The following is a 25,550-nucleotide window of genomic DNA, read 5'->3' on the forward strand; positions in this document are numbered from 1 at the left end:
ACTGGGGTGGGGGCTGAGCACGGGCGGGGGAAGGTCCAGAAGAGAGAGAGGAGGAAGCGGTCCTGGGAACACAGTGCATGCCACCAGGTCACAGCGCGTCTCCGCCGTGGCGGAGTCCTGAAAGCGGTCGGGTGGTCGGGCCCCTCGGGCCACATAGTGGGGGGGGGGGACACGGTTCTGGGGTCCCACGTGTGCAGCTGCCGGCACCACCTCGGCCAGGAGAAATCAAGCAAAACCAAAACAGGTTCCTGACCCTCCCTTGCCCACCCGCAAGAACCAAAAACCCCAAGTGGAGAAAGGTGACTTTCTTTTCTCTTTCCAAAAAAGGCCTTTTGAAAGAAACCACCGATTGTAAACTGCCCAGTTTATTATTATTATCATTATTTTTAGATGGCTACAAAGACAGCGTGAGACCTCACACCTAGACTATAGCTTTCCTGGTGGAAGGGCTTGGGTACAGACAGACAGCAGGGCTTCGGTTTTCTTTTTTTTTGTCCTTTTTTTTTTTTTTTAAAGAAGAAAGCAAAGAGGTTGACTGGGGTGGGGTGGGGGGGGCTTGCTAAAAGCTTCCATTTTTAAAAATTTTCCCCCCAAAAAACCCCCCTGAAAACAAATTAAAAAAATCCCAATAACGGTAAAACCCCAAACAAACAAACAAAAAAAGTGTCACGTACATAAAAGGTCCTTTTGGGAATGGGCAAGGGGTGGGATTTTTCTGGTCACTGACTTGAAATATATTTTTATTTTGAGTTTTGTCCTTCATGTTTTATGGAATAAAAAGTTCGGCCTTTTTATTGCATGAAACTAAAACTGGGACAGGTGGGGGGACTGGAGGAGGAGGGTGGGGGCTGAGGGGGAGCAGGGAGACGCCCCTCCCCAGCTCCTGGGTAATGACACCTCACTTCTTCTTGCATAATTTCTGGCATCTTCCCGCCTGAAATGCCGGCTCTCTCAGCGTCTCGGAGAAGAGGAGGGGATCACACGCTCATCGTCATGCTCGGAGAATACTGGAAGGGGCGAAGCAGAGACGGGGCTGTGAGGGCCAGGGTGTGCGAGCCTTGGGCGCTGGAGAGGGCCCGTCCGGGGAAGCCTGGGATGGCTCTGCAGGCTCAGCACCAGCCTGTGCCTCGCCATGGTGGGAGCTCCGGGGGCTGCCGTTACCCCCACCCTGCCCCCCCTTCTCAAATCTCCCCCCAGACACCGCCCTCCCCACCCAGGGCCGGCTGGGCTGCTTTCCTGCAGGGCCGAGCCAGGGCTCTGCCAGGGTGCCCTGTGCGGGAGCCAGTCTGGGGGGGTCTCAAAAGCTGCTAGAGCATGACCTTGTTTCTTCAAATGAGGTGGTAAGTAGAAGCCAGCCCCTCTGCACAGAGACCCCAGGAAATCTCTGGTTGCACGAACCTTCCTCCCCAGGACAGAAAGAAGTGGACCCCCAGAGACCATGCTGCCCAGAGGCCCAGAGCACCAGAACCCAGGCCTCTTGAGTCCCACCCCAGGGCTCTTCCAGCCACATCCGCTTTCTCGGTGTTGGAGGCATTGTGGCTCCCTGTAGATGCCTCCAGAAGGACCTGCCAGTGGTCAGGGTGGCAGTGGTTGGGGCCATGCGGGGGTGGGTGGGGGGCTCTGCACTTTGTGGAGAAAAGGGACCAAGGAGAAAGCCAGTGAGTGACATGGCTGCTGGGACACCAGTCAGCCAGGCTAGTCTTGGCCAGCAGGCTCCACAACTTGTTCAATGAACAGCCCCTGGCCCTGTAAGAGGAGGAATCCAGGGGCAAAACTGGGGGGGGAGGGGGGCACGCAGCACTTACATTGTCATTCTGGAAGGAGTGGAGGAAGTTCCCTCCTAGCTCACCGTCGTCCCGAGGGGTGCCTGGAGGGTTGCTAATGCCACTTATGTTGTTGGGAGAATTCTGGAGAGAGCAGAGAGGAGGTGAGCCCCAGCGCCCCAGCAACTGGCCCACCCGAAGGGGAGACAAGCTTTCTGGGGCCTCGGGGCTGGGGCAGGGTGGATGCTGTTAGGGAGGAAACAGAATACACACTCACTTTTGGAAGTCCATCTATGTCACCTGACCCTGGAAGGAAGGAAGGCTCAGATTCAGTTTCCTGTTTGCTCTTCCGTGGAGAGGCCTCCCAACCCACCCAAATCCCACACTACTTCTGTGCAGAGTCTCCTGTCCTGGCTGGATCTCTGTGGATCTTCATCCGGGCCCAGCCAAGGCCAGTTGGGGGGCGGGGGGGGGGGGGGACCAGGCCTGGCTGAGCCGAAGACGGCCGCTGGGGCAGGACTGGGTGCAGTGTGACCATGGGGCCGGTGCCCGCTTACCTAACGATCCATTCATGTGGTGTGGCTCCATGCCGCCCATGCCTCCCATCGGGCCGTCCGAGCCTGGACCCATCGGGAACTGGGGGAGAAGCACAGGGTGTGGTGGCTGAGTGGGCCCCAGGCCCTTTGCAGCTCTCTCCTGGGCTCCCACACCCAGCTGCAAAAGAGCGGTGCCCTCAGGGGGCTTCCGTTCTGGCGGGCCCCTCGGCTGGGACCCCGGAGTTGTGCAGGGCAGAGGTGCTCCACCCTATGCACCAAATGAGGACACAAACCCAGAGAGGGAAAGACACTGGGCCGGGGCCACACAGTGTCGCACCGGGACAGCTCTCTAACCAAGTGGCATGGACTTGGGCTCTCTCTGTCCCTGGGGTGGACGGTGTGGCTCCCCAGTCAGAACCTCGCACAGAAACACACACACAAATGGATGACTGCCTGGGCCGGTGAGGGCCCGAAAGTATTAATGCTTCTCCGCCCCATTTTACAGATAAGGAAACCTTAGCACAGAGAGAGTGGGAAATGCTTTGCCGGAGGCCCCGTCCCCCTGGAGATGGGAGGAGCTGGGACGGGGGCACGGCCTCTGAGTGCTGCCTCAGAGATGAAGGAGTTCCAAGGGGGAGGTGAGGAGATGGGGTCTACTGGGCACCTGGGGGGGGGAGGGGAGGAGCTGGGCAGGGGACAGTGTGGAGGGAGGCCACTGAGGACATCCCCATGGCGAAGTGGTGGCGCAGGCTGATCAGAGGCCAGAGGCGAATCTGCTCCAGCCCCACCAGCCTCAGGCCTGTGGAGAACTGTTAAGACCATCTCAGAAAAGCAGCAATCAAACGTCACATGGTCACGAAGGGAGGGCTGAGCCCCATCCGGAGAGCCAAGGCCCTGTGATGCAGACCGGACGTCAGGGTGGACAGGGGTGGACTGCGTGGCATCTGGCCCGTGCTGGGGGCTAGGGACACAGAGCCGAGTCACAGCTGGGCCTCAGCCCGGAAGAGGAGCCCACAGCTACGGACGCCCAACTACCCTGTGGGACAGACGTGCGGCGTTCCAAAGGGAGCTGTAGACAAGGCAGGGCCGAGACTTCAGGAAGAGGCACTGGGGAGAGGGCAGAGAAATCCAAACAGGCTGCACGGAGGAGGAGGCAGAGGACCAAAATAACTGAGGGGTAGGACTTGGGCAGGCAGAGACAGGTCGTGGAAGCCATTCTAGGTAGGGGTCCCGCGCAAGCACAGGAAGAGGCAGCTGGCAGCAGGGAGTGCAGGAGGAGACCAGGGTGCCCAGGCTGCAGGGGCGGGGCTGGGGCGCAGGTGCTCCCTCTCGCCCATCCACCCAAACATGGACACCCCAGCCGCAGCCTCCTTGCCTCCTGCTGCCCCAGAGGCTTCCAAGGGCCACGCACAGACGCCAGGGCACATTTTTGACCTCTGGCAACAAATTTCACACTTCTTAATCCCAATGAGAGGACAAGGGTGACTGACGTCTTAGGGAGTCAACTCAGGACACAGCCCAATCGGACAAAACATTCTCCAAGCATGGTAAGGTCATGAACATAGAACTCTAACAGAATATATTTAAAAAGATTTGAAATTATATATCATTGTGGTTTTTTGTGTATTATTATTATCGTTATTTTAAGTAGGCTCCATGCCCAGAGTAGAGCCCAACACAGGGCTTGAACTCATGACCCTGAGATCAAGACCTCGGCCGAGATTAAGAGTCAGATGCTTAACTGATTGAGCCACCCAGGCGCCCCTCTTGCATATTGTCTTTAACAGCTTTACTGAGATATAATTCACATACCATACAATTGGCCCATTTCAAGTGTACAATTCAGTGGTTTCTCGTGTATTTAGATTTGTGCAACCACCACCACCATCCATTTTAGAACCTTTTCATCACCCCACGAAGCAGCCCTGTACTCATTAGCAGTCCCTCCTCATTCCCCCTCAAACCCCCAGCCCCAGACAACCATTAACTTGTTTCCTGCCTCTGTGGATTTGCCTGTTCTGGGCATTTTGTATAAACGGAATCCTACATGAGCTTTTGTGGCTGGCTCCCTTCACTCAGCCTGTCTGCAAGGTTCACCGATGCTGGGGCACGGAAGAGTACTTCATTCCTTCTCTGGCCAAATCACACTCCAGCGAATGCAGAGACTGCATGCCCTCTATCCCTTCAGCCAGGGGACGCTGAGGTTGTTCCCACTTTTTAGCTATCACGAGCACTGCCGCTCCCAATGCTTGCGAGCCATCGCTAGGTGGACACGCGCTTTGTTTCTTGTGGGGAGAGACCAACCCCAGAGTGGAAGCACCAAGGCACGTGGGGCTCCTGCGTAGCCTTTCGAGGACCTGCCAGACGGTTCTCCACAGCAGCTGCATCCTTTTCGGTTCCTACCTCCTGAGCGTGCAGGGCTGAGCTCCTTGTGGTTTTCATTTGCATTTCCCTGACGACAACGAGGCAGGGCGGGGTGTCCTTTTGTGTGCTTGTTGGCTACCAGTGCGTCTTTGGAGAAATGCCTGTCCCGGACCCTCGGCCCATTTTTTAAACCAGGCTGTTTTTTCATGACTGAGTTTTAAGAGTTCTTTGCATATTTTGGATTCGAGTCCCATATCAGGTATGTGATTTGCAAATGTTCTCTGCACTCTGTGGGCTGTGTTTTTACCTTCTGGAAGGCGTCCCTTTGAAGCGCAGAAGTTTTCAGTCTTGATCAAGTCCCATTTACCTGCTTTTTGCTTTTGTTGCCTGTGCTTTCCAGGGTCATACGGGAGAAGGCTTTGCTTCCAGCCAGGCGCCGGCGATGCACGCCTGTTGCCCTCCACGCGTTCCGCCGCTTCAGCGCCGCCGGGCAGATTGGCTGTGCGCGGCGGAGTCTGGGTGTCTGTGTGAACCACGCTCCGACCTCACACACCTGCCCTCCCTGCACCACTCCTTTATTGTGTGTTAGTGACCTTGTTACACACAAGCTATTATCTCAAAAAAGCCAGAGTAAGGCTAGTTAACGGGAGCAGTGAACAGAGGACTAGTTAAATGAACGGTTTGAGAAAAACATAACATTTTTATAATGTTTCTGTCCTCTAATACAGTAATTTATTTGAGCTCTTTATTGGGTATTTAAATTTTGTAGGCTCTATTACTATATAGTCTTAAAATATACAAATGTAAGTTTTTTTTAAAAAAGCTAAATGCGATGGACTGATTAAACAGATACTACTTATGTTTGATTTTTAAAAATCACATTTATTGGGGTGCCTGGGTGGCTCAGTCGGTTAAGTGTCCGACTCTTGATTTCAGCTCAGGTCATGACCTCAGGGTTGTGGGACTGAGCCCCAAGTCAGGTTCTGAGCTCAATGGAGTGGGGAGTCTGCTGGAGATTCTCGCTCTCTCTCCCTATGCCCCTCTACCTCCCCTCTCTTCTCTCACTCCCACACAAGTGGGCTCCCCTTGAATTAATATTCATTTTAGAGAGAGTGCAGGCAAGAGCACAAGCAGGGGGGGAGGGTCAGAGGGAAAGAAGCAGACACTCAGTTGAGCAGGAAGTCCGACACGGGACTTGATCCCAGGACCCGGGGGCCATGACCCAAGCTGAAGGCAGACACTTAACCGACTGAGCCACCCAGGTGCCCCAATAAATAATCTTTTAAAAAAAATCACGAGCATCCGGATGGGTACACAGGAGGCCACATTTCTGGATGGGCCCGGGCCAGGTCAAGAAGACACGGCTGGAGTTTTCCCCAGGGGCTGCGGTGGAGCTGCTGCGGTGACCCAATTTGCTTTCGTGGGTGCAACAGGGCAGAAGGTGCCTGCTCTCCCCCCCCAGAACTTCTCTGGATTGCCTGCAGCCTCTAGGCCATGCTTTTTAATTTCTTTAGGTAGTGGTAAACTGAATACAGAGGCAAATGCAAAGTTCACTGTGACCTGCCGCTTTGCTCTTATCAGGCCCTGCTGTCAGTCCAACACGGTGACACGGAAATAGCCTCTCTACAAACATGTCTGTGCGTGGAGTACTTGGGATGTCACTGACTCGCACGGGTTTTTGGACCTGCAAGAACTCCCTTCCAACTCTCCTAAGAGGTCCATCATACTCTATCTACAGGCTCGTTTAGGGAGACCAGCGCTTGCCAGTCGGGACCTCTGCATCCCTAAATCCATCAGCAGGCCTGTCCTGTCTCAGATGTCCATCACCTCTAAGCGTTCCAAAGCACCGTGGATGTCGTCCCACTTAAACCTCTCAGGGAAGTGGCTTAAAGCACAGAGGTGAGATGAACTTGTGAGATCCAAGCGGGACTCCAAATAACTTATAGTTTTTCTAAAAAAAGATTTATTTCAGAGAGAAAGACAGCACACCAGCAGCGGAAGCAGACTCCCCACTGAACAGAGCCCGATGAGGGACTCGATCCCAGGATGCTGGGATCACGACCTGAGCCGAAGGCAGACACTGAACCGACTAAGCATCCCAGATGCCCCGTACGTTACAGTTTTAATCAAGAAGCTGAGAAAGTGCTATTTAATGTGGCTGCTCTTTACTGGTGACAGGTTTTGAGTTCTCGGGCAATCTCATTTCCAAAACCCAAGTCCCTACACTTCGGCCGATGAGGTTTTGATGCAAATCCCCCAACCCCACCCCACCCCCCCCCCCCCCAGTGACTCAGAAGCGGTCTGCTCATCCTCTTCTAGGCTCCTGGTGGCCTCCTGAAAGATCACTGAACGGTTCTAAATCCACAGCGTAAACATTTCCATCTTCCTGGAATTCCTCTCTACATTCTCATCTCAGTGCGGTTCCCATTAGAGAAGAATGTCACGGCAGGCTGACCCATTAATACCTTTTCTATGCGGGGCCTCTCTCCACTTCAACCAAGTCCAAAGTCCCGTTAAGTGTATCTGCACATTTTGAGAAGACTGACAGGTCACCCAAACCTTTCATTATGAAAGCCTGGCATCACAGGTGAGCAAGCCATACCCTTTGGCAGCAGAGCTGGGAACAAGGTGTGCGGGACAGTTAGCAGGTAATAAGTTCATACACCAAATGAAATGTGCCAAATATGCAGATAGAGGGGCCAAGTCGAGCTTGTATTTAGACAAGAGCCATCTTTCATTTGTTTTCTGCAGTTTCATTAAAATCGTCACAGAATGGGCTCCTGGGTGGCTCAGTTGTTAAGCGTCTGCCTTCGGGGCTCAGGTCATGATCCCAGGGTCCTGGGATCGAGCCCCACATCGGGCTCCCTGCTCTGCGGGGAGCCTGCTTCTCCCTCTCCCACTCCCCCTGCTTGTGTTCCCTCTCTCGCTGTGTCTCTGTCAAATAAATAAAATCTTAAAAAAAAATAAATTAAAAAAATAAAATCATCACAGAAGTCAACACACCGATGTGAAGCTCCCTCCAGCTTTTGCGTCAAAGTACCGAAGAGCTGGGGGACGTGTTTTTGTCACCATGATGCGAGGCACCACTTGACAGACTGTGAGAAGCTCCCGATTGCTGGCAAGAGCTGACAGAATCAGCTGGAAATCGAAACGCCCCCTTCTGTTGGCACACAGGTGCAGCCACTGAACCCGGGAATGGAGCCTCCTCAGTTCACGGAGCCACAGCAGGAAGGGCATGGTGGCGGTGGCAGTGCCCCAACTAATCCGCTGGCCGCCCTCCCTGGCTGAGCTGGGGCACCTCTCGGACCGCGTGAGAAGCTGTGCTGTCTGGCCCGGACCCGCACCCCAGGGCCTCCGTGCCCCCTTCTGCCCACCGTGCGGGACCTCCGTGTTCATCATTCCCCTCCCTCAACGCCGTGTGTCCTCCCGCCTGGCAGCCGCCAGTCTGGTGAGGTCGGGGCCCCACTGGCGCCCATACTCACAACGTGGAAAATGAGGCCGGCACGATCCTGACACAGAGCACAACAGTGAGTCCGCAGGCGCAGCCAAGGCTGACCCCGTCCGGGCCACCGTGCACTTGAGCTGCCCCCGGAGGGCCGTGGTGTGGACGGTCCACTGGGAGCTCGCAGGCCACGAGCACTGGCGTCCGTGGTCAGGGAAGGGGCAGCCGCGGCAGAAGGGTCCTCTCTGCCATTTCCAACTGACGCGGAGCCCAGTGAGCTCAGTGCCTGGCTTTGGGGCTGCTCCAAGAGCCCTGCTCCCTCCCACCCAACCTTCTGCATCCACTGCCAAAACCCTGGACGCTCGCTGTCCTGGGACACAGAGCTTTTAGTGCTAAAACCTGATGCTTGGTCACCCTAACGAGAAGCAGGGGTGACAGGACTGCTGGCTGCCCAGGAGAGGGACAGGGGTGGCGAGGCAAGGGTGAAGGAGTGCGGGTCCCATGCTTCTCAGTCACGTGATCCTCGGGTTAGGTCCCCCTGCATCCAGCGGCATCCAGAAGACTGAACACGTGCACCGTCCAGCATGGGGCAGCCCCCGATCGGTGTTTAGGCCAGTGGTGATTCAAGTGTCACATCAGGACCCAAACCCACAAAACTGAACGAAGCACCCCCAAAAGGCCAGAAAAACTTTGGGGCCCCACACCCACCCTCTGGCTCTGCAGTCCAGACTGTTCGTTTGGTCCCCCAGCAGCCTCCTTTCCAGACACGCTCCCCGAGGCAAGGCCAGCGTGAGTCACCTCCCTCGCCTGGTGCAGAAAAGCTGTCTGCAGAGGTGAGTCACACCAGCCCTCTCCTCAGGGAGCTCCCAGCTGGGAGACGGGAGATAGGCCACAGCTGCAGAGTCAAAGGGCCATCCGGCACAGGACAGGGGACACGGAGGTGGTGGGTGAGCAGCAATCAGACGAAGTGGAATTTGAGCTGCGACATCACTGAGGGTTGGGACCTGGAGAAGCCCAGAAGGGGCGGGGGGGGGGGGGTGGCTTCCCAGCCAGGCAGTGACACAAGGAGAGGCCAAGAAGCCCCAGGATGCAGGAGTCAAGGAGCTCCCAAAGGGGCTGGAGGCACAGGGCAGGCAGGTGTCCAGATGGGCTCCAGGAACCCACAGCTCCAGACCTGAGAGAGTGACAGACTGGCCCAGGGCGGCATAGCCCGTCAGCAGGGCAGGGTGGGGCCCGGGTCCGCCCGCAGCCGAGTGCTTTCCCTCACCGACATCGCACTTGGAGCAGCGGGGATCCGCACAGCAAGGCCGGGTGCCCCGCGCTGACCAGAGGGGAGAGGGTACCACGCTATCCCCCTTCTCTCCCAGCTATGAGATGGGAACCGAGTACCCCAAGAGTTAATCACTTTTCTGACCGTTTATTTTATTCATCTTTGGTAACAAATGGCTGAAATCAATTAAACTTGCTTTCCCCTCAGCTGATGAAGTTAATTATGATTTGTTATGGTATCTGATATGTAAATTATTAGAAAGCGGACTTACGTTGGACCGGCTGCCTCCAGGCGGCACCGGATTAATCATTGTGTAGATGTTGTCACTGGAATTTGTTGAATCTGTAGAACAGTGGAAACCCACAAGTCGGGGTGATTAATTCATTTCTTAATTAAAACAAACTCGTGGCACTTGAACTCATTCTTTTGTATTTTATCACCTAAAATCTCCTCTAAGTGCCACCATTTTCTGGCTAATTTGTATTTAATGAAGATTCACCAAGTTTTTAATCACAGAAAATTCAACTGTGAAAAAACCACTCAACCCTGAAACGAAGAATCCCAGGACGTCTGGACAGCAGCGTGAACGTGGCAAAGGGGGGTGGGGTGGTAGGTCCGAATCCTTATCTCCCCACCCCAAACCCAATCTGGTCCCCAGACACTGCTGGGGACTGTGCAGGGACAGGCACCTGCGCCCCCCCACCCCCAATCCCACCCAGCGGCTTTCATCAAATCAAGAGAAACGCCACAAATTACCCAGGGGCCACCTTGCCAAGCTGATGGGGCAGGAGGGGAGGCAAGGATGGGGCTGAAGACGCATTAACATACGGAGCGGTTTAATGTGACCCAGTCTGAATGTAGGTCATGCAGCTCATCAAAATGCAGCAGCAGAAAGAGGGAGAGGGAGTGGGGGCCAGAACATCACAGCCACCCACTCCCCTACTGCTCCTGGGGGTCGGGGAGTCTGGGGACAGAGGGACCCCTCCATCTCCCCCAATTAACTAGAAAAGTCTCCTTAGAAAACCAGCTAACATGTTTATATCAGGAGCAGGCACCCTATTTCTCAGGGAGAAATCCAGCTACCTCTCACTTCTTATTCTTTGGGTAGGTGAAGACTGGTGGAATTCCTTCTAGATGGTAGTGTGTTATTCTCAGCTGGGAGAGAAACACAAACGTGATGCTGTGTGTGTATGCGTGTGTGTGCACACCCACATGTGTGCACGCATGCCCTCTTTTGATCTAAGAAAGAGGGAGAAGCGATCTCCTATAGAGAGGACCGGAAGCCAAGAGTTCTAGGAACTCAAGAGGCATCATGTTGTATGGTCCTGGTCCCAGGATGCCAGCATTCCAAAGCCCCTTTTTAGTGACCTAGAGAAATGCACAGCCAGAGCAGGTTTGAGACGAGGAGAGTGAGACCCCTCATTCCTGGATCTCCCCCACTCTGCCCCATCCCTTTAACCAAAGAGGAAGAGTGACCTGGCTGAGGCCACAGGGCAGGTTACTGGCAACAGGGGCCTCCTGCCTCCTAACTCCCTGACACTAAGATACTGGTGGAGGCAACGCTGCCTAGGAGGAGTAGCTGGTAAGCTTTGGCCCTGCACTTGGGCCCCTCCGGGACCCCTTGCTCCCTCAATGGCACCCTTTCCCCAAGCCTTCTTACCTGCAGGACTAGGCATGATGGGTGTTCCCGGGGGGCCACCACCACCAGGAGGTCCCTGGAAATGAGATAAAAATGGCCATCAAAAACCCATGACAACAATACAGGTGGGGAGAAGTCACCGAGCTCCAGAGACATCAAAGGTGAGGGCTCACGCAGGGCCCGGCCCAGTATTCAGCTCTCGCTAAAGCTCAAGCAGAGTCTGAGTGTTCAGGCCTTGGGGGAGCTGGACTTGGGACTCCCTCCCTGCCCCCGACACCCGCCCCCATCCTTTCTTCAAACCCAGAGGCAGCCATGGCACTGGGTGGAACCAGAGGCCTGTGATGGAAACCAGCTGGGCCCACTGGTCAGCTCCCGAGATGGGGACCCAACTGTAGGTCTTGTTGGGGGACTTCTGGGCCACCAGAAGGTGGAGATACCTGTACAGTGACAGCAGTTCTAGCACAGTTTGGAACGTGTGCTCAGAACGTGTTCTGAAGGGGAAAGAGACAGGGACCCTGGAGAAAGTTCTCTTGTGCATTCAGTCACATGGGGCGGGACACGCAATGCCCCACACCCACACCCACTTACCACGTAGGTACCAGGTGATGAGGAGGAGTATGGAATCTAAAAACAAGAGGTGGGGGAGCCACGCGTCAGAGTCACTTGCTCTGATACTCAGAGTGCCCTTGGGCTCCCCAATCCACTTGGGGACACTCCCCCTCTGGCTGGGAAAGGCGGTGGGCTCCCTGGTTCGTGTCCCTGGGAGGGCCGGGGGTGTGAACAAAGCCCAGTTCCCACACTGAACTGATCCTGAGAGCCTTGGCAGGGAGCTTGGGAGGGGCGTGGACATGGGAGAGCCTCCAGCTCAAAGAGGACGGGAAAGCGGGAGCTTCTCCCCAGCCCTCTGGCCTTCTGAGTGGAGCCCTTTCCCAGCTCCGTCCTCTGAGTGCGGGAAGCCAGCCCTGCCGGGGAAGAGAGGATCGCCAGAGGTTGCTAGGTGCACAGTGCTCTCTAAGCGAGCCCTCAGCTCACCCGTCAGGGTTTCTGCAGGGCTAGGCCTGAACCCTGAAGGCCCCAGCACGGTACTCCCACGCCTCCACTTACAGCAGGGCTCCTCCCTGCAGACACTGGGGGGTGCGGGGAGGGGGAGGAGTCTTGCTGCATCCCTGCTTCTGATGACACGTCCAACCTGGGGACAGGACTACCCTGTATCTCAGAAACCCCTCCCCACACCATCCCATCCAACCTGGGTACTCACTGAGTTAGCACTGTTAGGATTTGGCCAGGGTCTGCCAGCTCCCGGACCCCTGAGAGGGAGAGAGAGAGAGGACGACCATGAACAAGGTCTTACCAACCCCACGGGGAGTGCCAGCAGGGCCAGAACGAGAGGGCTGACATCACTAACAGGAAGTCCCTCACACAGGCCTAGGGCCTCACACACCATCTGGCTCTCGGGGAGCAACGGGCAGCTCCATGCGCGGAAATCTACAAGCTCCTATAAATTATATGGAATATGTGTAACGTACGTAAGATTTCCTGTGTGTGTGCATTTTCCCAGGAAGGGAACGCACAGGTTCTCACGGGGATCTACGCCCGCAAGGGGGATTAGGGATGAGAGCACTAGAGCAGCTGGTGGTCAGCTGTACAGGGGTTCAAATCTCAACCCTATTGTTAGAGCCATGTGAGCACAAGCAAGTTACTTCACCTCTCTGGGCCTCAGTTCCCCCATCTGTAAGTGGGGAATGGTGAGACCCACCTCCTGGGGCTGTTCGGAGGAGCGGATGGGCCGATGCACGCAACAGGCCCAGAGACGCACCGTGCGGTGCATCACAGTGTGGCTGCCACACCTGCCCCACGCCACTGCTGGGAGGGCAGAGGGCCGGAGAGGTGCCCGGGACGCCTCTGTCCGCCAGGGTCTCGGGGGGCTGGCAGAGGGGGGGCGAGCCGCAGGCTCTGAGCCAACAGCGAGGTCAGTTGTGCCTTACATGTTAATCCCGGGCATGGCGGGGCCGAGGGAGTTGGGTGGTGGTCTCATGCCGCTGCCATAATTCTGCAACGATAACCAAGGGTCAGTCTATGAGAAGGAGAAGGGGAACCGGAGAGAGGCGGAGGGAGGGAAGACAAACAGAATATAAGCAAGAGGATTAGTCTGTGGAAAGGATCTGATGAGGAAAAAAAAATAACATATTCGTTAAAAAAGGTGAGGGGGTGGGAACCACGTGACGGGACCACAATGACAAGCCAGCACAGAGGGAGGCTTCGGGATGGTTCTCTCAAAAGCATGGGAGTGTTTGGCAAGCCCTCACATCTCGGGTCTTGGGCGGGGCACGGGAATGGACGTGTAACAGGGCCGACTGGTGAACACGGCTCACCTCAGAAACTCCGGGGCTGGGGGTGAGGGCTGGGTCTGAATGTGGGAGGGGAAGGAACCCTGAGAGGCCTGGCCGCTGGCTGTCCCCACGGTCCAGCATGTACAGACACTGCCCCCCGCTTGCCCCATACCTGGGTTGTCCCCCAACCCCTGGATCAGGTTGCCTGATTCAGGGGTCAGCCTGTGGGGCCGGCCCTCGACATACTCGGTGCTGGAGAAGCAGGAAGAAAACTCCTGGGGTGCGGGGGGTCACAAGAGTGCCAGAATCGGAACCTCTTGTCACTGCTACCCCTGACTCCCCACTTCCAATGCTATTTTCTTCTCAGAAGAAATGCTTTGCTTCCCCCTCTCCACTTGGGCTCCTACACATCCTCCAAACCCAGCTTGAAGAGCACCTCCTCTGGGAAGCCTTCCCTGCGTACCTCTTGGGGTTAACTGCTCACCCTCGTCATGCCCTGTAATGCCCTGACCCCTGCCACACTGGGCTATGGCCGTGGCCACACGTCTCTCCCACTGGGCTCTGAGGACCTGGTGAAGGTGGGGACCGTATCGGAAAGATCTGCATGCATGCGTCACCCCACACAGCAGCCATCACAGACTGGGTGCTGAATCAATGAAGGAGTGATTAAGTAAATTAACAGAGAGTAAAACGAGCCTGGTTGTAGCTTAAACTCTGCCTTTGTAGAAACTGACCGAAGTACGGGTGGTGGGAATTTGACGGCAGAGGAAGCACCACCTAACACGGCCTTAGAACAATGCCATGAAGCTAGTATCACTCCCATTTTAGAGAAGAGAAGAGAAGACTGAGGATCTGAGGGGAGAAAGATCTGCCCAGAGTTGGTAAGCCAGTGACTCAGCTGGGGTTTAAACCCGGGTCTACAAGCCTCTGGCTCTGCACTCTCCCCACCACACATCTGGTGAAAGGCCCCGAGCTGACCAGCTCAGAGCCAACATCATGCTGGGGGTGGGTTCTTCAGCCAAGGCCCAGGTCCTGAGCCTGAAAGCCGCGGGACCACGTCCTCTGCCTGGTCACCCTGACAGCAGCTTGGAGTCTACAAGGACACACAGACAGCGTGTAGACAGCAACAGGAACAGCACCGGGCCGACTGGCAGAGAGCAAGGCTTGGAGTCGCGGAGGCAGAGTGGGGTGGCCCCACAGGGGTCCCGCGTCAGCCCCGGGACGTGCAGGAGCCAGGTGCTCTCTGTTCACAGTGGCTCGGGCCGGCAGGCAGAGCCGCAGATGGGAGGTCGGAGCACAGGACAGCTAGCCCCAGCTTGGGCACACGGCTGTGACAACGGCCCCATCGCAGTCCCTGCCTGAAAGATGAAAACGCTGAGTGGCAGAAGCAGCATGAAAGCCCCTGGCGCAGCCGCCATGGGGACAGAGAGCCCCCAGCCCTACAGCCCCGGGAGGCTCAAACGCAATGACAGCTTTCAAGTGCTCTGTCAGCTCTCGGAGGTGTGTTCTGATCCGGGATGTTAGCAGCAGAACGAACACCAAAGCCCTTAATGCTGCCTTAAGCATCACAGAACCCTGGGTCTTAAAGGGCCCCTCCGAAGCCCCACGTGCAGCTCTGCGATCCCTCCACAAAGCTCAGCCTCACTTCCGCCGCCGCAGGACAGGGAGCCTGCAGGGGCCACGGTGTAGACAGAGCCCCTGCAGTGGCCCTGCTCCCTCTCCCGCCCACTGCAGGCCCGCCTTCGGAGCCCGGTGGAGCCCAGGACACGGCAGTGCAGGTGGGGCGACAGGAGAGAACAAGCCAGGTGCTCACTCCAGGAATAGGCCCGCTCGTGCAGTGCGCCACGCCGCCAGGGGAGGTTCTGGGGTGCCAGTTCCTACCTCGATCTCACCTTCCAGAGCCTCCCAAATAGCCAGCATAGCCGTTTCCCGAGAGGGAGGCCGCCCACCCCGTCCTCCCTGCCAGAGGCACAGGCCCTGCAGGGCCACGTATGCCTCCCCGATTGGAGAGGCCACAGATTTGCCCAAGGGCACGCGCTGAGTCAGGGGTGAAAGCAGGGCCGAAGGGCAACTTTGGGGGAAAGTTCTCAAAGCAGAAACAGCAGCCTTCTCATAGAGAGCTTGGAGGCATGGTTTCACAGACTCCTCAGAAGCAGCTCTCTTCCCTCCATGTCCGCCCGCCCACAGCACCGGACTGCGAGGTGACCAGCAGCCCGATGCCCCCCCTTCCTGTGCCATCAGCACAGCTCTGCATGGACAGGGGCAGCTAGACGCAAGGGAGGGACCCTCGGCGCACTGTGGGGCTGGCCACATCCACGACGGTGGTCCCTCACCCTTGTCCCCTCACACCCCGGACCCTGGGCAGAGGGCTCTGGTCCGCTTTCAGGAACAATGAATGGCTGGGGCCTGCTCCGACTCCCCGAGCTCCCAGTCTTTCTGGGTGCTGCCCACGGCCCACCCAGCACTATCTTCACCTTAAAGCAGGGAAAGAACATTCCAGCCTTTAGGATACACCGTCCAGGCAGTTTCCTGGGCAGCAGGGTCCTGTCCTCCACCCCCTCTCATCATGTGGGGCCTGGGGGCCTCTATGGGCCCCCACCAGGAAGGTGCTTTGAGTGGCCCCACTTTCTCCCCACCCAGCCCCCAGCCACTCTGGCCGGGTTTATGATCCTTCCATCTCTTGCTGGGGCCATTGCTCAGAAGCCTCAGAACGAAGAAAGAGCTGGGCTGTCCTGGACCAGCAGGAAGATGTAGTTTCTTCCAGGTGGCACAGGACTGTCCATAGAGATCAGGGGTTATCCTTCACTTTCTCAAACACACACGAAGCTAGGATGGCGATCTGATGCTAGCCTGTGTGGATTCCATCCCCAGCCTGAACACCAGAAACGCTAGTCATTGGCACCCAGGGGGTCTATGAGCCACAGCATCCCTGAGGGGGCCCTGCGTTCTGTCCACGGGAGCCTGGCCAGAAGCCCTTGCAGTTCTAGGCTCATTCCAAAGGGAGTCACTTCTGAAAAACTTAGCCAAAACATTCCCATCGGATACTGACATTAATTCTTTAAAGAAAGACCATAATTAAGTGGATGTATTACCTCCTTTTTGGCTCTGGCCGTTTCACCAAACCAGAGTAAAATCTGTCTGAGACACTCAGGGAAAAGGGCAGGGCGATGCCTGGCCTGCTGGGTCCTCTGTGACATTTAGGCTAAATCGCAGCACAGGCTCAGAAAGTGCAAATGTCACTCCATCTGGCTTTGAAATCTATAAAGTAGCCCCAAGACTACAGTGTACCTCTTCTTCAGAAAGTTCTGGAGTGGTCACTGGCCATTAAAAATCTTACTCCCCAGTTGGAGTAACAGGCTGATGGTTTCCCACCTTTGTGACTGGTCTCAGCATGGCGCTGTGTATACAGTGGTGCTTATAAAGGCTGCCCGAGGAGGCTGGCCTCCTTTTCTAAGAGCCCAGGCTGTGGCAGACAGGACTCCCCCCACCCCGCCGCCCCCCTGAGCCCGTGTTCTAGGGAGGGAGTGGGGTCCGTGGAACACCCTGCAGGCACCTCATGCTGTTTCTACCAGACCTACAGTGGACCCTGTGAGGTGATCACCCGGCTGCCCATTTTGCAGATGAGGGACCAGAGGCCCAACTGGGCTGAGCTGCGGCTAGAACCCTGTTTTCCAGCACTAAGTTCTGAGTTCATCCCTCTCCTGTCCATTGCGAATGACCAAGAGCGCACCCTCAGGGGACAGCCAGAAAGGCCTGGGGGCCGGAGATGGGGTGGTCCTGCCCTCAGCCTTCGGGTCCAAAACTTCTAGGCTCTGCAGTACCTGCTCCCTGGCTGACCCCAAAACCTGTCCCACACCAGGCCAGGCCCTTCCGTCCCCAGTGAAGGGCTGGGGCAGACATTCTGGGTTGCTCTAAGGGAGGTTTGGCCCTGGAATTTAAGACTGCACTCTACCCAGGCAGGTACAGGAGACATGGGCAAAGCACTTTAGGGTCTCCCTATTGATACACTGAAGTCAAATAAAGAACAAGGGAGACGTTTCCAGAGCCCCTGAGGTTGGTGGAGGTGGGGTGCTTCAACTGGCCTCATGCCTGGGCTAGTTTCTCACTCCCCTCTGGGTCACCCCTCTCAGGGTCTACATGAGAGCTCTTGCACACCACCTGGCAAGGTCAGGAGAGCCACACTGGACCCAAGAGGCCTTGTTTGGTAAGACTTCAGCCTTTAGGAGCCTCCCCTCTTTAAAGCATGCCACAAGAGTGTGCCAGACTGCTGGTCAGGGACTCTGCTAAAGTCAGGAGGAAGTCCTAAACTTAACAGAATACTCTGCTCTGGGTCTGTCTGCTGACATCCATTCCCAGCTTCCAGAACCTCAGGATTACTATAGGCTTAACAAACAAAAAGAAGGCTAATGGCCTTGGCCAGAAAAAAAAAAAAAACAGAAACAAAAACACACACTACTCAAAGCAATCATCAAACCCAGGCAATGAGAGTCCTGAACACCGATTTTCAGCCCCTAGGTTGGAAGACACACATTGCTTACTGGGAGTACCCCATGCCAAGCGTCACACCCAGAACTTGAGCCTCCCCCTTTGAGCACTCCTATACGGCAGATGCTGGTCTCTCGCCCATTTTACAGATGTAGCTGCTGAGCCTCCAAGAACCCAGAGGGGTGGGCGGGGGGCCTTCCCACTAGATCCTCTTGTGTCCCCAGGTCCCCCAGGATGTTGTGGAAGTCCAGGGTCACTGCTCATCCACCCCAAGAGCATCTCTGAAGTGGGGCTGAGGGACCCACAGGTTCCTAACCCAGGAGAGGCAACGCTCTGCTTCAGACCCGGTGGCCCCTCCCACAAGTTCCTCAGCGGAGCCACCCGCCAGAGGTCAGCTCAAGACAGGCACATGGCAGGAAGGGGCCACTCTGGTGGCTTAAAAGGAACTGGTGAAAACACAAGCTTTGGGGGATTTGAGGAAAGAAAACAAAGAAACAATCAAGAAAACCAGAGCTGCAACTGGTGTGGGCTTGCTTCATTACAGGATTAGGGGGCCAAGAGAAGACAAGGACCTCCCTAAAATCTTTCAGCACCACAGATGTTGCAGCCACCACCGAGGAGAAGCAGTGGGCTGGGTGTGCTGGAAATACAACTGCAGACGGCGCGGAGGACTCTGGGTGTGGGCAGACACCTCTCCCTACCAGAGCGGGCACGTGTCTGTGAGCTTGGGAGCAAGAGCACCCCTCCTCCCCCAGGGAACCGGAAGCCTGGGGAGGGGGCCCAGAGAATGCACACATCTGCACCCTGAAGGGGGGGGACGGACCCCGACAACAAGCAGACTTCCAGGCAGGGCAGAAAAGGGAAGGAACACCCTACAGCAAAAGCCTCCCGACCTCGCTAAATGAAACTCCCTTCTCCTCATTTAGACTTCCAGCTTCTTTTAGATAGTCAGATCAGCAAACTCCCTGCCACAGTACTACAGGAAACAGAGCCACATTCCAATACTCAGGAGAGTGGGAAGCAACCGTGAGAAGGCTCGAGAACAGGAAAGGCCTGTCAAACCCCTGCCTGATGGGCCCGTGGGAGCCTGTCCCTGTGGGGCCTGGAGCTGGGGCACAAGGAGTGACGGGTGTGCTGTAACTGCAGAGCTAGACAGGGCACCTGACGTCATGTCTCCCAGGGATTTCTGAGGGGTCCTTTGTGACAATGGAGCCTCTCTGGTCAGAAGAAATCTTAGCTTGGAGCCTGGGACCTGAAACGGGTAGAGGCTCTGGGTGGAAGGGGGTCTTAGAGGCCCTGGCCAGCCTGGTCTCCTCTCACTGGGGTGGCGTCGCGGAGAACCAGGGGTACAGACACATTCCTCCTCCCCTCACATGAAACAGGGGGACCGGAGGCCTACTGGGGCCCCCTGAGGTCAAATGATTCACCCAAGGACAGACTATCGGTGAGTTAGTTGTAGGCGGAGCTAGGACTGCCCTCATTCGTCCCGCCTTTGGGTCGCAACAAACTAGGACCCTGAGCCGGTTCGAATTCACCCACCTGGGGTAGGAGGCTTTGGGATTCCTGGGGAACCCACACCACTGCTCAGGCGCCAGACCCTCCATCTTCCAAATTCCTCAAACCCCTCCCGCGGAGGATCTGCCAACACCTGACTGCCCTGCTCCCTCAGCTTCCCAGAGGGCCCCTCAACCTGGCCTGCCGCCTACCGAGAGGGGCTGCTCCTGGCTGTGTGGGGGGCCAGCCCAGCCACGGGCAGAGGGGGCAGCTGGGGACTTGGCCGTGTCCTCTCCCCTCACCCCTGTGAGCTGAGTGACGTGAACGACGGACAGACTGTGGAAGGAGGAGAGTAGGCGGGTGCACACAGATGGCCAGGGAGCTGCACAGACAGACAGGGGGTTACCTGTGGGCCGGGCCCCATGGGCCCCATGCCTCGGGGAGGGTTCATTCTCTGCATTGATCCTCCCATGTTGGGGTGCCCTGCACGAGAGAGTAGGGGAGCTGTGAGGCGGCGGGGGGGCAGACAGCACAGACTCCCCATGCCGCAGGCGGCCCCGCCCAGCCCTCTACCTTGTTGTCGGGTGGGATCCATGGAATTGGGCAGCAGTGGCTGGGTCCCAGGAACTCCTCCCGGAGGCTGAAAGAGACGTGAAAGCTGCACTGAGTGGCTGGGGGATGGGAGGAGACGCGCCCGCCTGCCCCGGCCGCCACCACCCTTCTGGGGCCACGCATGGCCTCCCTGACCTGCCGGCTGGGGCTGGGGGCGACATCCCCAGGACCGGCAGACAGAGGGAGCCGGTGTCAGCAGGAGGTGCAGCATGGGCGGGACAGGAACCGTCACACACCCTATTGTCTCCACGGGGCTGTGCACCGGGCCCGCCGCCTGCCATACACCCCTCCACGGCAGCCTGCCCCCCGCGCTCACCTCCCGGACCCTGGCCAGCGCGGTTTAAGCCACACCCTGTCTTTCCTTCACCCCACGGAGATGTAACTCATCCTATCCCCTCCCCTAAAGTGTGGGGACCGGGAGATCCCCCCCCCAGCCAAAAATCCTATCACTACACGGGGGTCTTTTTACAGGGGCGCAGGGGAGGAGGTGGCCTTCGAGGTTTGGATGGGGAAACTGAGGCCCAAAGGCCCAATGGCCCCCCAGTCACCTAGTGGCAGAGCCAGGATGAGCACTCAGGGCCCCCAACTCCCTATCTTTGTCCTCCACATGACATGAAATGCCCCCTTCTGGCCCCAGCGGTGAAGAGGAGGCCTTCCAGAGAGGGGGGAGCAGAAGGCTGAGTGAGAACCTGCTCCCCAAAGCCTGGGGCAAGGGGCAAGGGGCAGACACTGGTGTGATTACTATTAAGAAGGTGAGGACAGGGTTGCCACAGGTTTCCCGAGTAAATGCTTGGCACACTTGCCGTGAAAACCTACTAAAAGTGAGTTACTTGGGGCTGAAGTGACTTCAGTAGCAATCGGGGAGAAAAAAAAAAAAAAGGCAGAAGAGCTGGAAGGAAAAGTGTGCTTTTAGAACCCTGTGCCTCAGGACTAAAACAGGCCCCTGCCTTTGAGAGGCAAAGTGTCTATGAAAGGGACCACCTTTTCCCATCTGCAGACGCCAGTGCTTCTTAGAGGCCGGGCCCCTGGGACAGGGGCAGCCACCCCCTCCAGCCCCAGCCAGCCCTCATCGCAGCTGGGGGGATGGCCCAGCGGGGAGCTCCAAACCAGCTGTGGAACAAGGTGGTGGTAAGCAGAGACTAGTTCTCACTGCTGTCCCGAGCTTCAGAGTGGGCTGTGTGTGTCCAGCGCGTGGCGGTACTTGTGGTAGGCCACACAAACCTGGGAGGACCTGCTGTTTCCAGGCCCTGGGGGTGCTCACAGTCTGTCTCTCTAGCCCGTGGTCTTAGCTCTTCTGACCTCTCGCTTTCTCCCAGCCCTGCTTCCTCTCTCCAGGCTCCCCAGCTCCGAATCATTTGACTGGTTTCTGTCTGCCCACTTGGGGGTGTGGGATATTTCTAGACCCCAGAGGACAAAAGCAGGCCTTCCTCTGAGGCTGTCTGGTTTGGGAGATCCCAGGATGTCGAGGTGGACAGGGGACCGTCCATGTCATAGAATGCCCCCACCTATAACCCTGATGGAGCGGCCGTGGGGGTAGGGCAATCACTCCCTCGCCAGGTAGCCCAGTGAGGACAGCGACAGTTCTCGAAGGAAGCTCCTCCTTGAGCTCCCCTCACCCTGCTGTGTCAGGACCCAGGAGCAGAGCAGGGCTGCCTGGAAGCTCAGAGGGAATCTGGGCATCACTGGGGTGACCCTGAGCTGGGGACAGGTCGATCTTGGCCCCCTCTGCGAGAGAAGGCAGACGGGCCGTGGCCGAGATAACAGGTCTCACACAGAGAAGGCCGAAGCCTTCAAACCTAAGAAAGCAGCACAAGAACGGCTCGTATGTGGCACTGTAAGCACATGCTGTGTGCACTCTCGGAGCCTGCTAGGGAAAGTGATGCTCTGGGGCCGTCCCACGGGCTCCTGGAAGCAGGCCAGCGCCTCTCCTACAGCACCGTGGGGCAGGCGCAGGAAGCGTCTGCCCAGGGAACAGCCAAATCCCAGCAGCGTCTGCACGGTCACTCGGCCGCCTGCCCCCGTCAGCCACCGGGCCGGCGCGGGGTCCTCTGGGACGTGTACGGGAGGGCTGCCTGACAAACCTGGGTCCCAGTCTTCCTCTCAGCCCCACCGAAGCCCACTGTTCACCACCCACCCACCTACTCTCGCTTGAAAAACAGCAACGCTTTCTCTATATACAGCCCCAAACCTGTCACCGGGGAGGCAGGTGGGAGGATGGCCTTGTAAGGCTCAGGGGACAGGGCGACAGTCCTTAGCTTCTTGTCCCGCCCCCCCCACCCCCCCCCCCCCCAAATGCTCTTCTCACTGCCCTAACACAGGAGGTCCCATGAACCCAAGCAAGGCCTGCTGCCTCTGCCCCTCCCCCTGCCAAGGCGGGGCGGGGGGGAGCTCAGCTCACTGAGGTGGCAGAGGCTTCTGCTCAACCCGCAGCCCCAACTGAGGCACTCTCCGCGAACCCCCCAGGTGCAACACCCCTGAGAGGGGCACGTCCCTCCCTGGAGGGCAAACATTTCTTGAGTCCACAGGAAACCGGAAATTGGTATAGATTTCCAACGGGGGGGGGGGGGGGGGTTGGTGGGAAGGTTACGAATTTGTAACACGAGATGCAGATGTCGGATTCATTGTCCATTTGCTGTCTTGGGCACTTGCTCATGCTTAATTGATAAATAGGAACATACAGGTTTCCTCTCGTGTCCCTTAATTACTAGAGGAAAGCCACAATGATGGTAAGGGTGCCTCGCCATGGAGCAGAGGCCCATTCGGGCCAAGGAGAGCCCTGGGGTGCGCTGTGGGGGAAGGCGCTGCCGGGGCCCACGCACGTGATGGCAGAAGAGGCCCCTGTGCTGACTGGGGCAGCACGGTTACAACTCTGAAAGCTCACTGAATTGGGTGAGGGGCAGAGGAAACAGCACTGGGCCAGGAGCTGTAGACCAACTTGATCCGGCTTACTGCAGGACTCTGGGAAGTCACTCCTTCACCCTGACCTTCTGTTTCCTCGTCTGTGACATACCCAAGGGTCCCTCCTTGTTCAAAAAGATGGGTCTCTAATTCTTGTCTAAATCTCTCCTTCATGTCAGAGAAAGAGGAAAAAAAGACTTTTGGAGGGGAAAAAAAAATAACTGGAAACCTGATAGGCAATTTAAACTAAAATTTCGAGACCCCTGACTATGAGCGTCTCTCCTAGGCCCTGCAGCTCTGCACTTGGGAGGCCTTCCTTGCAGAGCCCTGAGAACAGAAACAATCAGGCCCCTCTAGTTGGTAACTGAACTCCCAAGTTCCAAAGGCAGTAGGGGCTGGACGCACTCGTGATGCGGTCACATCTTCTGAAGGGTTTTTGTAAGGTCACTCTAAGAATCATACATAAAAAATATTTTGGCATGAAAAGAAATCTCCCTAATGTTTCTTTTTAAGTTTTAAATTCATCGATCCTCAAAAGATATTTTACCTTGACCTCTCCTGGATGGGCTGAACTAGGGAGGGTGGCACGGGGGCCGATTTCTCCAGACCACCTAAGAATTACCAACCCTAATGGGCCAGCATAAGGCACACAACCCCGGGCTGAGAAGCCCTCCCCATCAGCAGACCACTTTTCTAATTACACGAACAAATCCTTTCTTGTTTTGAGTTGGGTCTGGGAAAACAGGCAGACATTGCTTAAAAACTCACAAATGTCCTGCTCTGCTGCATCCAGGCTCCTGATCTAAGCATTCCTACGGGCCATTTCTCCCCTTAATAGCAGGATTATATTTACCAGCCTTGGCAATTCTCAAAAGCTTCCAGGAAAAAATGCACGTTGTCAATTAACTTCATTAAGGAGGAAGACCCTTTTCCAAGAAGGGGCTGGAAGGGAGGGGGCAGGGGCATTACCACCTTCTCTAGAATAGTCGCAACCCTGCATTCCCAGCCTGGCTGTTTCTGCTGCTGCCCCTCTGAGCTCGAACCGGCTGCCCAAAGCCCACCAGGAGAGGCAGATGCAATGCTGGCAAAGGGGCTATACTGGGGACACAGAACGGACAAAGGGCTCTCCCTGGGGACCCGCCTGTAAGCTACCTCCCACATTCAAACCTGTCCCTTCACCTCCAAATCCTTTCCCCAAATTCTCATTTGAGTCAAAGAGGGGGGCAAGGGTGGCTGGGTGAGGGGAAAGAGAACATGAAAAGGTACAGTACCTGGTTTCCCATTCTGATCGGGGGCCTGGGGCCGCCTGCGTAGCGCGGTGACATAAAAGGCTGCAATTATAGGGAATTAGTTCAATGACAGCCTGCGCTACTGCACAGGGACAAACACGAATGCGCTCCACGCCACCAAGTCCAGATTCGTTACAACTAGTTATCTTTTCAACTCTCTTTCTCCCGGTAGCCTCTTCCCTCTGGGCACAACTTCCTCTGGGCAGAGGGAACGACAGATGCGCCTGGCACGGGCGGCTCCTGACTCCGTGTGTGCCCACGGACATCTAGTCTGGATGGCAGGAGAGTGCGGCCAGGCCTGGGCACGGGGCGCGGAAGAGCAGTTACAGCGGTGCGGGGCAAAGGAAGAAGACTCTGCTCTCGGGAAGGGCAAATCAAGAATCAGAAAGGGACTCCTACACAAAATGTTCAGGGTGTGCGGACAAAGCTGGACACACACACGTGCGCGCGCACACGCGCGCACACACACACAGAAACCACCGACAAAGGGGGTGGGGGAGGGGAGCGAGGATTTGGTGGGGGGAGCACAATGAGAATGGAAAGGGGCTAAGACGAGGGGCAGGAAAGCTTATCTCAGCAGCGAGAGTGCGCACAGAAAAAGGCTAGGGATGCAGCTTCGCTTACAAACAAATGGTTAACCGAACTCAAAAACCAAACCAAAAGTGAGAGAGGAAAAAACAAAAACGCAAAGGCCGCTGACAAGGTCACAGAAATATCTTTGCTTTTCTTTTGGTTTCATATCCAAGCTGGGTGTGATGTCCAAGGAATGAAGACTATCTTGGGGGGGGGTGTATTTTTGTTTTTGTTTTTTTAAATATCATTTGTCCATAAAGACTCAAAAGCAATGGCTAGAGCACATTTTGATTTTTGTTTTTCCTCTGCTGGCTCTGTCCTCCTCGTGCCCCGCGCCCCCCGGCGGGCGGGCGAGCCACAGTGCTTTTACCTGACTGTGGGGTCCCATCATGCTGCTGGGATTGTGAGGTGGAGGCTGTGCGTGCGGCGAGGGCTGTGACCCCGGAGGACCCTGTGAGGCCAGACAGTAGAGGCAGGTTATAGATCACAGCACATGGAGAAGCGCAGAAGCTTAAAAGAACAAAAATTAAACCAAAACGAAGGGCAGGCGGCGGGCGTGCGGGCGGCGGGCTCTGGTTGGCGGGGAGGTGCGCACAGCTGCTTGGATCGCAGGCTCAACGGTGGGCGCGGAGAGCGGGAGGGAGAGAAGCCGATGAGCACACTCACGGGGCGGTTTACAGGGATGGAAAATAATACCCAGCTCCTCTGTGGAAGCACGCAGGAGCAGGGGCCCGGGCACCGTCTATGGCTGGAGCGGAGTTTGCCATGTTAAATACGCTGGTTGTGACGGGCAAGTGCACCTGCTCTGCGAAGCGTGCAAGGGCCGCTTCTGGGCGTGGGAAGAGCCCGGCAAGG

The 25,550-nt window shown here is 56.5% G+C and overlaps 1 protein-coding gene across 3 annotated transcripts in view; it reads right to left on the reverse strand.

Annotated features, from left to right (window-relative positions):
• Window positions 1-347: 347 nt before the first annotated feature.
• Window positions 348-25,550, reverse strand: part of SSBP3 (single stranded DNA binding protein 3) — a 160,157-nt gene continuing 134,954 nt past the window's right edge. The window contains exons 6-18 of one of the 3 annotated variants that reach the window (XM_035727081.1): window positions 25,066-25,146; window positions 24,105-24,164; window positions 19,897-19,963; window positions 19,730-19,806; window positions 13,000-13,064; window positions 12,273-12,321; window positions 11,603-11,638; window positions 11,036-11,090; window positions 9,647-9,717; window positions 2,321-2,399; window positions 2,041-2,069; window positions 1,806-1,907; window positions 348-1,007 (exon numbers count right to left, since the gene is read on the reverse strand). In XM_035727081.1, coding sequence (XP_035582974.1) covers window positions 978-1,007; window positions 1,806-1,907; window positions 2,041-2,069; window positions 2,321-2,399; window positions 9,647-9,717; window positions 11,036-11,090; window positions 11,603-11,638; window positions 12,273-12,321; window positions 13,000-13,064; window positions 19,730-19,806; window positions 19,897-19,963; window positions 24,105-24,164; window positions 25,066-25,146 — 801 coding nt within the window. In that variant the 3' untranslated portion in view covers window positions 348-977. The remainder of the gene's footprint in view (window positions 1,008-1,805; window positions 1,908-2,040; window positions 2,070-2,320; window positions 2,400-9,646; window positions 9,718-11,035; window positions 11,091-11,602; window positions 11,639-12,272; window positions 12,322-12,999; window positions 13,065-19,729; window positions 19,807-19,896; window positions 19,964-24,104; window positions 24,165-25,065; window positions 25,147-25,550) is intronic. The other 2 variants (XM_035727082.1, XM_035727083.1) reach the window with 2 other exon arrangements.

This window comes from Zalophus californianus, chromosome 4 (genome assembly GCF_009762305.2).
Source record: "Zalophus californianus isolate mZalCal1 chromosome 4, mZalCal1.pri.v2, whole genome shotgun sequence".
Lineage (NCBI taxonomy): Eukaryota > Metazoa > Chordata > Mammalia > Carnivora > Otariidae > Zalophus > Zalophus californianus.